This window comes from Chaetomium fimeti, assembly GCF_033439085.1.
Source record: "Chaetomium fimeti strain CBS 168.71 chromosome Unknown B0H64scaffold_8, whole genome shotgun sequence".
NCBI classification, from domain to species: domain Eukaryota; kingdom Fungi; phylum Ascomycota; class Sordariomycetes; order Sordariales; family Chaetomiaceae; genus Chaetomium; species Chaetomium fimeti.
The window spans coordinates 249,576-263,514 of record NW_026944336.1 but is presented as its reverse complement, the minus strand read 5'-3'; the positions used below and the strand labels follow the sequence as shown (position 1 = coordinate 263,514).

The 13,939-nt window shown below is 59.5% G+C and overlaps 6 protein-coding genes across 6 annotated transcripts; 3 read left to right on the top strand and 3 right to left on the bottom strand.

Annotated features, from left to right (window-relative positions):
- The first annotated feature begins 1,387 nt into the window (after nt 1-1,387).
- Nucleotides 1,388-3,175, top strand: B0H64DRAFT_468478 (thymidylate kinase-domain-containing protein). The gene is made up of 3 exons (XM_062807753.1): nt 1,388-2,014; nt 2,114-2,222; nt 2,389-3,175. Exons 1-3 carry the CDS (start codon nt 1,714-1,716, stop codon nt 3,080-3,082), a joined length of 1,104 nt encoding a protein of 367 aa, XP_062655281.1. The 5' UTR covers nt 1,388-1,713; the 3' UTR covers nt 3,083-3,175.
- Nucleotides 3,176-3,482: 307 nt separating this feature from the next.
- On the bottom strand, nt 3,483-4,925 carry B0H64DRAFT_240175 (uncharacterized protein). Its single transcript, XM_062799831.1, has one exon. The coding sequence runs from the start codon at nt 4,687-4,689 to the stop codon at nt 3,709-3,711; it is 981 nt and encodes a 326-aa protein (XP_062655280.1). The 5' UTR covers nt 4,690-4,925; the 3' UTR covers nt 3,483-3,708.
- A 776-nt stretch (nt 4,926-5,701) lies between these two features.
- B0H64DRAFT_445795 (hTAFII28-like protein conserved region-domain-containing protein) lies at nt 5,702-6,774 on the top strand (the record flags this gene model as incomplete). Its single annotated transcript, XM_062806872.1, has 2 exons — nt 5,702-6,265; nt 6,346-6,774. 2 exons carry the CDS (start codon nt 5,702-5,704, stop codon nt 6,772-6,774), a joined length of 993 nt encoding a protein of 330 aa, XP_062655279.1.
- A 222-nt stretch (nt 6,775-6,996) lies between these two features.
- On the bottom strand, nt 6,997-7,781 carry B0H64DRAFT_407992 (uncharacterized protein). Its single transcript, XM_062804598.1, has 2 exons — nt 7,507-7,781; nt 6,997-7,418 (listed from the first exon to the last, which is right to left on the bottom strand). Exons 1-2 carry the CDS (start codon nt 7,565-7,567, stop codon nt 7,114-7,116), a joined length of 366 nt encoding a protein of 121 aa, XP_062655278.1. The 5' UTR covers nt 7,568-7,781; the 3' UTR covers nt 6,997-7,113.
- Nucleotides 7,782-11,110: 3,329 nt separating this feature from the next.
- On the bottom strand, nt 11,111-12,626 carry B0H64DRAFT_407987 (ribosomal L27 protein-domain-containing protein). Its single transcript, XM_062804597.1, has 2 exons — nt 12,220-12,626; nt 11,111-12,145 (listed from the first exon to the last, which is right to left on the bottom strand). The coding sequence occupies exons 1-2, from the start codon at nt 12,488-12,490 to the stop codon at nt 11,253-11,255; spliced, it is 1,164 nt and encodes a 387-aa protein (XP_062655277.1). The 5' UTR covers nt 12,491-12,626; the 3' UTR covers nt 11,111-11,252.
- Nucleotides 12,627-12,857: 231 nt separating this feature from the next.
- Nucleotides 12,858-13,273, top strand: B0H64DRAFT_445792 (uncharacterized protein; the record flags this gene model as incomplete). The annotated part of the gene is made up of 2 exons (XM_062806871.1): nt 12,858-13,050; nt 13,116-13,273. 2 exons carry the CDS (start codon nt 12,858-12,860, stop codon nt 13,271-13,273), a joined length of 351 nt encoding a protein of 116 aa, XP_062655276.1.
- Between the last annotated feature and the right edge of the window lie 666 nt (nt 13,274-13,939).

Genomic DNA, 13,939 nt, shown 5'->3' with positions numbered 1-13,939 from the left:
GGACCCAGGCAAGGGCGGAGTCCTTGCGCTCGAGAAGTTGAGAGCTTGCAGCGGGCTCCGGGCGGGCCAGCGATGAGCACGGCGATTGGCAACGCCCAGTCGCAGGCTCCCATGTGCAGGAGCCAATCAGCGACCAAGCGCATGCCCCACGAGACGCGGTGTGTCCGGCTGCGCAGCGAAGGAGGCCAATCATCGCGTTCATGGAGCCCCACTTCGCAGCATGAGACCGGGTCGCGTTAAGTGGGTTCCACCTTTTTTTTCGGCTGCTGGAGTCTGGAGAGCGCAGATCAACTGAGACAGCAGCACCGAGCGGCCCCGATTCGGTCGCCTGTGTAAGTCAAGAGCGTGCCGACTCGTTCTCCCTTGCGCCATTCCTGCGGTTGCGGCCAGGGACGGCAGCACAAGGAACAGGATATAAAACTCGGAGAGCTGGGAGAGGTGCGATGTGGCAAGTTGGCTCAGGTTGGCATTCCAAATTGCGGAATTGCGGAATTGCCGACTGGACTGACGGAAATCCTGAACATCATTTCCAAGACAGCAGCCAACGTCCCTTCGTCTTCTTCCTCCGGTCGCTGACAGCGGCGCAGTTGGTCCCACCCCCGCGAGCGAGCCCGCCCTCTCCCACGGCTTGCCCGCGCTTCCCCGTGGGACTTTCTGCCCGCTTGTTGAGCCCTTCGCGCTTCTGCTCGTCGGATCCGTCTACCGGCGTGAAACACGCATCTCTGCGCTGTCAAAAAATATAATCAGTAATGCACATCGACGGCTTTCTTTCCCGACCCTGTCAATGACGTAGCAAATCCCCATCGACCGCCAAGTGAAGAGGATGACCCCAGAGAGATCTGGTGGCATTTCTTTTTATAACGGCAGCCGGGGGATCGCCCTGGGACGGGAGCACGGGTGAGCCCCTCTTTCCACTCGGTTTCCAGAACCGAACCCCACCCTGGACGGCCTTGCTCGGCTTTCCTCTTCTCTTTTCCCTTTTCTTTTTTCTCTTTTTTTCGTTTATTAATTCTAATTAGGATACGGATACTTGGAGGAATGTAGTTGCATTTACGTAGCATGTTTCTAGCACATTCTGATTCACTTTGGTTTCTCGTATAGGGTATCAAGGTACGAGTACCTGAAGGTCTAGATGCAGTTGGACTCCCGACTTCAACGGCAAGCGGAGAAGCAGCAGGTGCAGGTGATCGATCTCATGGGACTCGGAGCTGAAAAATCCTGGGCTTGGTGCAGTAATCTTGCAGCAGCAGCCCGCCAGACTTACGACGGATTTGTCTCCTGCTGCAGACCAGCGGCACTTCACCTCGCCTCTCTCGCCTCTGTGATCCATCGGAATCGCGCGGACTCGCTGGTCGGGCTTCTCCCAACGTTTCATCCATTGACAACTGGCACTTGCTCCACAATGCCGTCTCCCTGCGAAAGAGAACGGAAGCGCAATGGACGATAATGGAGGGGCATCACCCGCGCCAAGCCCAACCGCAGAGCTCAGCCTGTACTTTGTCGGTACCTGAGCTCTGTGCCCCGCGAGACATGGAAGCACTTAGCAGTACTTGCATCGATCGTACCGACTGAACTGGCATTGATGCAACTGCCATTGCGTCTCACCACCACCAATTGGCCCAGCCATCTCCTTTTTTCCCTCCCCATCTTCCCCATCCTCCCGACCGCTCCCTTGTTTCATGTGAAACGGAATTGATTCGCCGGACCAGGGCCATGGCTTCGATTAACGATCTGGCGACGGCCGCTACGGCCCTCGTCGACCCCGCCACAGCACCACCAACCGCAGCCGCAGCCGCAGCCGCCGCCGCAACCGCAGCCCCGCACCCGTCATTGCCCGATCCGGCCCAGTCCCGGACCGATGACCGCCCCGGCGCCGGCGGTGAGCCTGCCGTGGCCCGGGGCGCACTCGTAGTGCTCGAAGGGCTCGACCGCAGCGGCAAGACGACGCAGGTCAAGCTGCTGGAGCAGCGCTTTGTCGAGCTCGGGCGCAAGGTCAAGGTGATGCGGTTTCCGGGTATGTGTCTTCCTGCCTGCCCACCCATCTCTCACCGGTGTGTAAGGGGTTGAAGGAAGCCGGGCCGGCTCACTAACATACACCTTCGCCCCCCCTCAGACCGCACGACGCCAATTGGCCAGATGATCGACTCGTACCTCAAGAGCCAGGTCGACATGGACGACCACGTCATCCACCTGCTCTTCAGCGCAAACCGATGGGAAGCAGCGTAAGTCCATCCTCCCACCCCCAACCCAACCCCATCATCATGCCTCCCCACCCCATCATCATACCTCCCCACCCCATCATCATACCTACCTATCAACCACAACCCCCCCTCCCCTCCCCCTCCCCCTTAAACTAAACTAACCCAACCCCCCCCCCCAAAAAAACAGCAAAACCATCCTCTCCCACCTCACCACCAACACCACAGTCCTCCTCGACCGCTACTACCACAGCGGCGTCGTCTATTCCGCCGCCAAACAGAACCCCTCTTTAACCCTCCCCTGGGCACGTGCGCCCGAGGTGGGCTTACCGCGCCCCGATCTCGTGCTCTTTCTGGACCTGGACGAGGACCAGGCGCGGGCGAGGGGCGGGTGGGGCGGCGAGGCGTACGAGCGGGCGGAGATGCAGCGGCGGGTGAGGGAGCTGTTTTGGGGGCTGAGTTTGGGGAAGATTGGGACGGCGGAGGTGGGGGTTGGGAGGGTGGGGAGGGGAGAGGGGGGGGAGGAGGGGAGTGGTGATGGTGATGGGAGTGGTAACGGCGGTGGTAACGACGGCGTTGGTAACGGCGGCGGGAGTGGTAGTGGGAGTGGTAGTAGGAGTGTTGGTGGTGGGAGTGGTAGGAATGTTGGTGGTGGGAGTGGGAGTGTAGGTCCCCGTGAGGAGATTGCTGTTGGCCCGCCGTCTGCCGCTCAACCCCTTACCGGTGCGGAGTATCGCTTTCGTCAGGAGGAGGAGGATCTCCATGTTATTGATGCCAGCCCGTCTGCGGAGGAGGTCGCCGAGGAGATCTGGAAGGTGGTCAAGGCGAGGGTGGAGGAGGTGGAGAGGGGCCTTGTTGGGAGGGTTGTCAGGAGGGTTTCGTAATGGTAATGAGAGAGAAAAGGATATTGGCCTGGGATTTCCAACCCGTGTATGAGTAGCAAAAGCAATGGGGTCGGGAGATTGGTGGCCTCAAGTGTACGATGTGTGAAAACAGTTCTTTCGGTTTGTCACAGGGTTCGTTTGGAAAAGTAGGAATTAAAAAGTCTTGCGGCGGTTGAAGTCGCCCGCAATGGTTCAGTTGAGCCGGGATTCTATGTATCGCGCACGTACAGATATCCGTTTTTCGCCCTGTACACCAGGCCCTCACCGGGCCTTAGAGAACGACAGTGCCGTGTTGAATGACCAAAAACCGCCCACATGCAAAATCAGAGAGCCAACCCGATGTTGAGATCCTCGCCCAGTTCATGATAACGTGTATATGACCCCTGGATGACCCCCCCTCCCTCCCGAAACCCCCAAACGCCAGTTGAATGCAGAGTTGAAAAACACACTTTGGCAAGGCTTTGCTCGGCAAGGCTTTGCTCGGCATCGCTGCCATAGATTTATGGCGGCTCATTGTTGAAAAGACACCCTCAACCCTTTAGTTTGCCCAGCCCTCGCATATCCCACTTATCTATTAATACCGGGCGCATTCCGGACATGTCGCTCGGTTGGTTTATTTCTGCCGTTTAGCGGTTGACGCCAATGAGGCTGAGGAACTCGTTCCTGGTCTTCTCCTTGCGCTCGAAGCAGCCCAGCACGCAGCTGGTGATGGTGGTGCTGCCCGACTTCTGGACGCCGCGCATGACCATGCACAGGTGGCTCGACTCCATGACGACGGCGACGCCCTGGGGCTGCAGCACCTCCATCACGGCATTGGCGACCTCCTTGGTTAGACGCTCCTGGACCTGCAGGCGGCGGGCGAACATCTCGGCGATGCGCGGCAGCTTGGAGATGCCGATGACGGCGTTGCGCGGGATGTAGCCGATGTGCATCTTGCCGTTGAAGGGCACCAGGTGGTGCTCGCACATACTGAACACCTCGATGTCCTTGACGATGACCATTTCGTTGTGGCCCTCCTGGAAGATGGCGCCGTTGACGATGTCGCGCACGTTCTCCTGGTAGCCCTTGGTGAAGTAGAGCATCGCCTTGGCGTAGCGGTCCGGGGTCGCCAGCAGGCCCTCGCGGTCCGGGTCCTCGCCCACGCACTCGAGCAGCGTGCGGACGGCGCCCTTCATGCGCGCCAGCCGCAGCTCCTTTTGCGACTCGTCCTCCTCCAGCCGCTTCCGCGTCCCTATGCTGGGCCGGCTGAGGCCGTCAAAGTCGACGACGGGGCTCGGCGACCGGGTCGACGACTCGCCTGCCTCGTCCGCCGTCGCCACCTCCTTTATGGCGGCGGTGGCGGGCGTCGAAGTCTTTCTCTTCTTCTTCTTGGGGGTCGGCTCCGGCATATCCCGGAAGTCCCGCGCGGGCTTGCTGACGCTAGACCGGCGCTCTCCGATCGCATGTGTGCCATTGGCATTCTTCGACGAGATATCCCCATCGCGCGACCGCTTCTTGCCGCCGTCCTTGTTCTTGCTACTCTTGTGGTAAACGCCATTGTTATTCTTTGCGCCATTGACCGCAGGCGCGGGGCTTTCGGAGCCGGAGGAGGAATCGAGATGAGCCATTGAGTGGTCGGATTGGTTGGTTGGTGCTTGGTCGGGAGGTGGAAAGGGGAGGGGAGCGGCGGGAGAGTTGAGGAGAGACCGACACAAGGTGGAACCGAGGGGCAGATGACTGCGGAACTTCCAGGATGAGTCTTGGGATGGAGCTAAGAACTCCGGTTCCGCTGTGAATTTTCGGTTTCCGAATTCAATGGAGGCCAAGGCGGAGTCACCTGCTGCAATTGCTTAGTTATCTTATCACTCGATGTCGCCGAGGAGCAAGGGTGTTGGAGGAGAGAAACGTGGTTTTCAACGGTTCTGATTCAGGGTTTTTGGGTCGGTGAAAACCAATCGATTGTTCCTTCGTCTCAGGTCACGGACATGAAAGGTCAGAGGCCGAGAGAGGGTGAGAATTGACGAATCCCCAGCCCTCGCAGCCAGCAACCACATTGTCCTTTTGAAAACAGGCTCGTGCTCGTACGGAGTACAAGGAACTTCATGGGAAGCCGTTGAGACCCGCTGCACAACGGTGGATTCTTCGGCTTCTTGCGGGGTTCCAATGCCCGGTCACACCCTTGTCAAGGTGGCGCGTTGCACTGTTCGGAGAACGCTTGCAGCAGCTTGCAGGGGCGTGAAAGTTCGCGTCAGCCAGGCCTGGAATCCAACCATGCTGCGTGCAAGTGGTGCAGTTCATCCGCGACTTTCTTCATACCAACAAATCTGTCCATTGCCTTTTCGACCATCAGCTTTCATTGAGATTCCATATTTCAGTCGTTTGCAATTGGAGTGAAACAAACATATTATCATTCCATCTTTTTAAAATTTAGATGATCTATCCAAGTTCCTTCCCTGGCTGATTTGCTTTTTGGAGAGTTTACCAAGTAAGCTCGGACCATTCGCCGTGTGACCGCCCAGATTTCTGCCACACTCGACTTGACTCTCGTGCGTGCACCTGCCACGAAAGCGCCCAACGATGGCCTCTCCATCGGCACACTCTCCGCCATATTCGCACAGCCAACTCCCCGGCGTTAGCAACATGTCCACCAACAAGAAACGGAACTCGGACGGCCCCGGCGCACCCGCTCTGAAACGACGAAAAGCATCAACCATCTCGACTGCCTCGGGCGCTGGATTGGCACACCCGCTCAAACAGACCTCATTCCCTCCCGACGACTCCTTCTTCGGCGTGCGATCTCCCTCGGTCGATATCGACAACGCGAGCCTCGTTAGTGGCAGCCAGGTCAGCGCCGCCGCGCCCATTAAGAAGAAGCGCGGCCGCAAGTCCAAGGCCGAGAAGGCCCGCGAGCAGACCCCGTCCGTCGCCGGCGGGCGTGCCGCCACCGCCGTTAGCGGTGTCAGTGGCGAGGGCGGTGGCCGCGGGGGGAAGAGCGTGGCTGGCGGAGCGGGCGGCGGCGAGGAGGGCGAGGGCGATGACGAGGGCCCGACCGAGGTTGCCGCGACGGCCGACGTCCGCACCAAGGAGCAAAAGGAGGAGGAGCATCGCATGAGGGGCATGCTCATCAGTGCGCTGTCCGAAGACCAGTTCTACCGGTTTGAAAACTGGCGCGCCGCGAACCTTAGTAAGGCGTCGGTGAGGAGGGTAAGAACATGTCTTTTCCTCGCCCGTTTAGGACTTGGTCCATACCCAACGAAACGTTTGCTAACCTCTCCCCCACTCAGCTTGTCAACGCGACCATCTCCCAGTCCGTGGCCGAGAACGTCGTAATAGGAATGCGCGCCGTGGCCAAGGTCTTCATCGGCGATATTATCGAGAGCGCGCGCCGCGTGCAGGGGGAGTGGATCGAGCGGCTGGACGAGAAACAAACCGACCTCCCGACACCACCCGCCACCGTCGCGCCAACGCCAAATCCCGAAGGAGAAGTAGACACGGAACCGAGAGAGGCGAGAGATCCGAGGGAGACGAGAAATCATGAAGTGGAAGACCGCCGGGGACCGCTGCGCCCAGAGCACCTCCGCGAGGCCGTGCGGCGATATAGGAGGGGCTTCGAGGGCGGCGGGGTTGGTATGCAGCGGGTTTACCATCAGCAGCAACAGGGCGGCGTGGAAAGGTTCCCAACGCGGACGGGAGGGCGCAGGATATTCCGTTAGGATGGACATGGTACATGGGAGCATTTCATTGGGGTGGGCTGGCGTAACAGGTTGGGAATGACTATGGAAATGGGCGGGATTATCGATACCCATGGCACTGGGGGGTAATTCACATGGCCCTTTGGGGATAAAGAGCGACACCTGGTAGTATCTGTCTCTAGGTATACGATTAATGGATTAGACAGCCACTTACTATGGCAGTGCGACAGCTTATATCCATGACGTCTGAACTCTCATCATCATGAACTGAGTCATTGTGTAGGAACACCGTGCTGGAACGCCGAGTTGGGGCCCCATATCAACAACCCCGAGCTCCTTCAACTCCCCGGCCCCATATCCTCATACCGCGTGCTCCCCGAACGTCGTAACGTGCAGCACAGCCGCCACGGGGGAAGGATTTAGCACGGTGCACGCCACGCCCGGCCGGACCTTCCACATGCCATTGGGGCCGATAGCGAACTGGTCCTGCTCCGACAACCACACGCGCACCGTGCCGGACGCAACCGAGCACAGCCGCATCCCCATCCCGACCGCCGCCCACCGCATGCTGCCGCCGCCGGGGACCTCGACCACCTGGAACTTCACGCCGTCGGCTACGGGCCCTGGGCGATCCTCGGCGAGGTAGGAGTAGGAGAATGCGATGTCTGGGAGGGTGTTAGTTTGGGGTCGGGTTTAAGGGGTAGAGTGGGAAGGGGGTCGGGGGTTTAACAACGCAACAGAAAGAAGACTCACTCTCGGTATCCGCCCCCGAGCCCACGGAGATCCTGCCCGGCACCATTTCCCAGTCAGTCATCACCGCTGTCGTTCCCGAATTGTCCTGGTCCGCCTCGCTGCGCGCACTAGTAGAACCCCCTTGCCCATTCCCCAACCTCGACCTCGTCCCTTTAGTTCGCGACCCATCGCCATCACCAGCAGAGCTCCCACTACCATTACCATTACCATTACCATTACCAATACTCCCACTACCATTACCAATACTCCCACTACCACTCCCACTACTCCTACTACCACTGCCACTACCACTACCACTACCACTACCACCACTACCACTACTCCCACTACTACTGCTCCTACCCCCCACCAACCCCGTCACCTCCGTAACCCGCACACCCTCCTTTCCATCCTCACCCTCTTCCTCTTCCTCCAGCACCACATTCTCGCGCTGGTACACAGCCACCTCCCGCCACGCCGCTTTGGCCCCGAGCTTCTCGGCCAGGCGGCGGATGGAGCTGTGGCGTTTTGTTTTTGTTTTTGTGGCAGTCACAGCGACGGAGCTGGCGGTGGTGGTGTTGGGAGTGGCGGTGGTGGCAATGGTGGCGGTGGTGGTGGTGGTAGTGGCAGTGGCAGTGGCGGTAGGGGGTTTGTTGACGCTGGGGATGGTAGGGGCGGGGATGATGGGGGTGGGGATGGTGTTGGTGATGATACGAGGGGGCTTGGTGATGGATACCAGCTTGGCTCGGCCGGCGGCGTGGGCGGGGATGGCGGTTTTGTAGGTGTGGTTGTAGCTGTAGTTGGGGGTGGGGTTTGGTGATTGGGAGGGAGTTGTTAAGGGGGAGGTGGAGAGGGAGGAGTTGTAGGTCAGGTCGCTGTCGTCGCGGTTCTCATCCAGTGGGCTGGTCTGAGCGGGTGGCAGAGCGGCTTTCTCTTCGACTGTGCTCTCAGGTAGGGAATCTGGCCTACCGCCTAGGTCGGACGACACCGAGAACCGGGGGACGCAATACAGCTGGTTCCTGCTGCTGTTCATTAAGTGGTAGAACTGGTTGCAGCAAGCGGTGGCACCAAAGTGTTTCTTCAGCTCCGCCGAGGCTGCCACCGGGAGTGTGATACATTCTGGGAAAGGTAGGATCAAGGAGGGCTTGGTGTCGTCAGCCCCTGCGCAGATCTCACACGGCAGCAGGTTCTTGATCCCGCAGAGATAGACAAGCACGGCGCAGAGCGTGTCCGTCGTCGGGTGGCCACCGGCAAGCTGGAACCTCCACCTGTGCGGCAGGTCCTTATGGCGTGGAAGCCGGAGAAGCTCAAGCACAAGCGGGCTGTCCGGCAAGGGGGTTGTGTGCGGTAGGTATTTCATCAAGTACCGCCACAGCACAGTCTTCCCGGGTTCGCTGTTGGCTGGCGCCCGTGGACCCCTGGCATTCTTCAACCTGCGCTCGTCAACGGGAACCGGGATAGCGACGGGAAGGAGGCTTGACGACCGCGGGTTGAACCCGGAAGCGCTGACCTCCCGTTCCCTGGCGGGGTTACCGCTCCCGTTCCCGTCGTGCTTCTTCTTCCGCCCCGGCCGGCAAGGCATTGCCCTTGGCGGAGCCGTCGCGGTGTCGATGGCGTTCCGCGAGACCACCATAGGAGGCATCCGGCCGGAAACGGGGTCGGCAGTCCTGCGTTTGCCGACGACCGAGATGGTCCCGTCGAGGTTGTCGTTGAGCAAGCAAGCTCGATGGCCGGCCTGCGCATCTGTCAATATCAACGCCGGACGACTCTAAATAAAGGACTCACTCACACTAAAGTGCCCCCCAAGGGCCCAGACCTCCGGGAAGATGTTCTGGCAGTCTCGGACAGGGCAGATCCAGGGGTGAGCATCACCTACACGTGGCAGGTATCCCTCCGGGAAAAGCGCACCCGCCCCGAGTATCTTGCGCGGAACTCCATCTGCAGACATCCGTGAATAAACTGCACAACTGGAAAGGGGACGCAAAGCAGCCAACTTACCCCAATACCCGGTCCAATCCGAGTACAGCCTCTCGCCGCACATCGTAATAGGCTTCTTCTCGTCGCCCCTGCCGTCATCGCTGCCGGCGCTCCCTCTCGGACGCGTGCCCTCCAGGGCGTGGAGCGCCTCCCACCTGTGCGGGCCATCGACGCCAGGAAGGTGGGCACTGACGGCGCGTTGCGGTGGTGGCGTGGTACCCGAAGCGGGAAACGGCCAAGGCGGGCCCATGGCCATGCGAGCTGCGCGCTTGTCGCTCCTTGGTCTGGGATTCGGAGGGCCTCTGCCGGTGGGACTGTCGACTTGTTCTTGGTTTCGTTCTGGATATGGCTCCGGGACAGCTGTTTCTGAAATGGGCGGCGGCGAGTTGAAACGCCAGAATGACGAGTGGCGGCTCCTCTGGCGCACCTCCCGCTGTTTCTCCCGTCGCTCCAGTGGCATTGGCGCGGATGGAATATCGGGCCTATGTATTGGCCGGGGGTGACGAGAAAGAGGATCGAGAAGGGCATTATGTCTGTTGGCTCCCGCTATCTCTCGCTCAAAGGCCGTGTAAGAAAGGGCAGTGCCACTCGTTAACGTGGGGTGGAAGGACTGCATAGGCGTGCCGCTTCTTCTCAGTAGTCCGCCTCGTCGTTTCTCGTCCCTGTCCATTTCGGAATGGGGCTGAACACACGGGGCCGAGTATCGGAACGAGGTGGCAGCATTGTGGCCATCTGACAATAGGCGTCGTTTTGCTTGCTGTGAGACTTCCAATGGCAGCTCTAGGCTATGCTTCCTGCTTGAAGTGCTCGATACGCTCCGCCACGAGGTTCCCGAGCTCGCTGATAAAAGGGATGAGTTCGACAGTGAAGTCGGTATGAGTTCCCGATGCCCACTGAGCACTCTTTGTGTGGTGTGGCGTGGTGATGGCGCTGAAAGACGGTTAACCAAGATACTTACACAGTAGAACGATGGACGAGAAAAAGTGGGAGACAGACGTTCTCGCAACTTGTCTGGGCTTCGGCCGCGCGTGTGTGGACTGCGTGCAGCTCGCATGCTGAACATGGCTCGAATATTCGTGTCTATGACGATACCGTTTCTGCGTGGCGAGCCGGGGAGCCCCCTTTGCGTTGAAGTACGTGCCGAACGTTTCGTGACTAAAGGGCTGGAGGAGCTGTCGCTGTCGCCATCGGTATCGTCGTCCAAGAGTCGGCCTCGACCCTCGACCCATTGGGCAAAGGGGGCTTTCACAAGGCTAGCCATCATCGAACAGACTAAAGGCCGATTTGGGACGTGGGCACAACAAGTCGTCGTCTTCAGTCCCGAGGTTGTTTAGTCGTACAGATCTATCATAACTGTCAAGGATGGGGCAATGCAAGATCGAAGGCTCAAGACACGAATAGACGTGTTTTTGTTGCTTCCAGTTCCGGTGTCTTGACCTGCATTCCAAAGCCACATCGTCACCCGCCGCGGCAAGGGAGAGCAAACACGCGGAGGAATGACACACGGGTAAGCACAAAAGATACTCAGACATAGCTAGTACATTTATGAACGACTGAACACCTAGCCTGGAAAATGACTAGTAAATTAGTCTAAGCCTGAGACAAATGGGGCAAGCATTGCACTCACTTGGACCGGCGTCGTCACGGGCAGGATTTCGACAGAATCTATTTTGACAGAATATGGTACAGCGGCTCTGGCCGCACGGCCCCTGTCGGGATGCAAGATACGACCTGGATGTCTGCACTCGGCCGCTATCTCACAGACAAACCGGCAAAACCTCAAAGAAGAATCAGGCCTTGACCTCGTCCTTATTCTCCGCCTTCTTGTTCCCCGCCACCGCCTTGCTGGCCTCAGCCGCAGCCTTGCCGACGGAAGCCCTGAGGGCAGCCGCGGTCTCGGCCCTCTGCGCCAGCCTCGACGCCCTCTTCTCGCGCACCTTAACCCTGTACTCGTCGCGGCGGCTGGACTTGGCCATCTTGCGCTTCTTGATTCCCTGGAAGTGGACCATGCGTTTCCTCCTACGCAGGCGGAACTTGGCCTTCCTCGACTCGGCCTCGTTGGCACCCGGCACGGAGCCGACGTCGCCCACCAGCCGGCCGATCTCCCAGTTGCTCTCGCGGTAGCTGTAGTCGGGCTGCAGGTGGAACACGCGGGTGCCCTTGCGCGCGTCGAGCTCCTTCTGCTTCTCGAGGGTTTGCGCGTCCTTCTTGGCCTGGGCCAGGTACCTGGTCCTGAGCTTGTCCCGGACTAGGTTGGCGACGATCGAGTTGCCGTCCGCTAGAGGAACGAATTCCTGCGGCTTGTTGGTGGGCTGCTCCGATGCCGCCGCCTCGGCAGTCTCTGTCTCCGCCTTCTCGACCACTTCGTGCCGCGTTACTGAACGGGGGATGCCGCTAGGTGCTGTGGTCTCCTCGACAACCTTCTCAACCTGCCGGGGCACGGCCACGAGGTTCAGCTTGCGCCGGCGTGGTGATGATACGGGATACGGCAGCTTATCCTCGCGGTTGAAGGTGACACCAATGTATTGGCGTTTGGGGTGACGGGCCGGGTCTCGGTAATACTTGACATACCCCGCAACGGCGGCATGGATGGTGTGGTCGCGGCCCAAGATGGTGTTCTCGCCGGGGTGCCATATCGTACCGCGCTGCTTGTAGAGGATGTTTCCGGTGATGACATACTGGTCTACGGATGGGAACACGGGGTCAGCAACGCGTATCTCCGTCCAGCCAGCATCCAATTGAATCCGGGTGACGCACCGCCGGTCTTCTTTGCACCCATCTTCTTGGGGATCGTTTTCTTGGACTTGAGCTTGTAGGCTCCCTGTGACTTGGTTGAGGCATAGCGCCGCCCCCCCACGGTGGAATTGACAGCAGCCGGCGAGGCAAGTCGGAGGTGGGCAAATCGCTCCTCGAGGGTCGTCGTCGTTGTCGTCGCCGTTGTCGTCGTCGGGCGTAGAACAGTGGTGAATGATCGGCTACCGCTGGCAGCGGCCCGTTGGAGGGGCCCCTGCAGCCGTGCGAGATGCATTGGGTCGGACGGCGAGCACCTCGCAGTAATTGTAGACGGGGTCGGAGCGCGGGGAAGCAAGAGGTCGAGATCCCGGAACCAAAAACGGGGACCGGAACACTGAACGCAGCTGCCGAAGCTGGTGCTTGGTTGTTGTGTTCCAGGGTGAAGTTTTCTGCTGAGTCATCACGACTGCGATAAGATAAAAACCCTTGACCACCCAGGAACGCCCCCAAACGGATCTGGCCAGCAAGTCAAGATTCAAGATTCAAGATCCGAATGCGACAACATCTGTTGAACTGAACAACGAGTTCATCTCAACCCCTTTTACCGAACGCAGTCTCTCAACACCTCCGTGAACGACGGCATAAAGGAACACACCAACACGATGCGTCTCGTCGCACTTCTCCTCGCCCTAACGAGCGCCGTCTCGGCGCAGTTCGGCTTCTTCGACCAGATGTTCGGCGGCGGGGGCCAGCAACAACACCAGCAAGCCCAGAACTCACCGAGCGACTCGTCACACTACCGTGCCCAATACACTCGCTCCCACTGCGACAACTACCTCTGCCCAGACACATTAGGTTCGTGCGCCCTTTTCGGTTTCAGTTCGATACTCTCCCGAGACTTGACTAACACTCAAGCACAGCATGCGTGCACTTCCCGCACCACTGCCCCTGCCAATGGCCGGCGCACGAGGACAAGTTCGAGCTGGCCGAGGGGCAGCGGATATGCATTTCGAGGGGCGGGTTCAAGGCCGGCGAGGCGGCGCGGAAGGTCGAGCTGGCGCGCAAGGGGCTGCTCTAAGACGGAGCCGGTCACGCCCGTCGCCTGTTCTTGTTGGATCGTATGTGCATACGCTCGCCCGCATCAACCTGTACAAAATGAAAAAGCAAAATATCCCGATGCACTCTCAGTTGGGAAGCTCAATCAAGATTCAAGACCGTGTCCATGCCCATGCCCATGCAAAACGCATGCCACCTCATCGACACAACCCTCCCCCCCTACGACGAACCATTAACCCTGCCGGGCAGCGCCGGCACAGCAGGCACCCTCCCCTCTCCCTCATCCTCATCCTCATCCCCCTCCTCCTCCGCCAACTCCTCCTCAGGATGCCCCAACAAAGCCGCCACATTCTTCATCTCATAATGCTTCTTCCTCAGCTGCTCAAACCGCAGATGCTTCTCCCGCTCCTCCGCCGACAGCCCCACCAAATACGCCTCCCCATCCGCATCATGCCCACCCCCACCCCCATCCACATGCACCGCGCGCGGCCTCTCCCCCCCAACCTCCTCCTCAGGCACATCCTCCTCCGGCTCGCCCAGCTCCAACCGCGGAATCTCCTCCTCCACCGCCCGCCGCTTCTGCTGCTTCTGGTGCGGCACGCCATCCACCCGGTCCAGATCAATCCCGCGCGGATCGATCGGCGGCGCGAGGTCTTCATCGTCATCGGACGGATCCTCGGCCGGATCG

Excerpts from the sequence above, each read along its gene's own strand:
- B0H64DRAFT_468478 (XM_062807753.1), top strand. The coding sequence starts at position 1,714 with ATGGCTTCGATTAACGATCTGGCGACGGCCGCTACGGCCCTCGTCGAC. Across the intron at positions 2,015-2,113 it reads CAAGGTGATGCGGTTTCCGG|ACCGCACGACGCCAATTGGC; the intron begins GTATGTGTCTTC and ends GCCCCCCCTCAG. Across the intron at positions 2,223-2,388 it reads GCAAACCGATGGGAAGCAGC|CAAAACCATCCTCTCCCACC; the intron begins GTAAGTCCATCC and ends CCAAAAAAACAG.
- B0H64DRAFT_240175 (XM_062799831.1), bottom strand. The coding sequence starts at position 4,689 with ATGGCTCATCTCGATTCCTCCTCCGGCTCCGAAAGCCCCGCGCCTGCG.
- B0H64DRAFT_407992 (XM_062804598.1), bottom strand. The coding sequence starts at position 7,567 with ATGACTGACTGGGAAATGGTGCCGGGCAGGATCTCCGTGGGCTCGGGG. Across the intron at positions 7,419-7,506 it reads CTCGGGGGCGGATACCGAGA|ACATCGCATTCTCCTACTCC; the intron begins GTGAGTCTTCTT and ends ACACCCTCCCAG.
- B0H64DRAFT_407987 (XM_062804597.1), bottom strand. The coding sequence starts at position 12,490 with ATGCATCTCGCACGGCTGCAGGGGCCCCTCCAACGGGCCGCTGCCAGC. Across the intron at positions 12,146-12,219 it reads GGGTGCAAAGAAGACCGGCG|ACCAGTATGTCATCACCGGA; the intron begins GTGCGTCACCCG and ends TCCCATCCGTAG.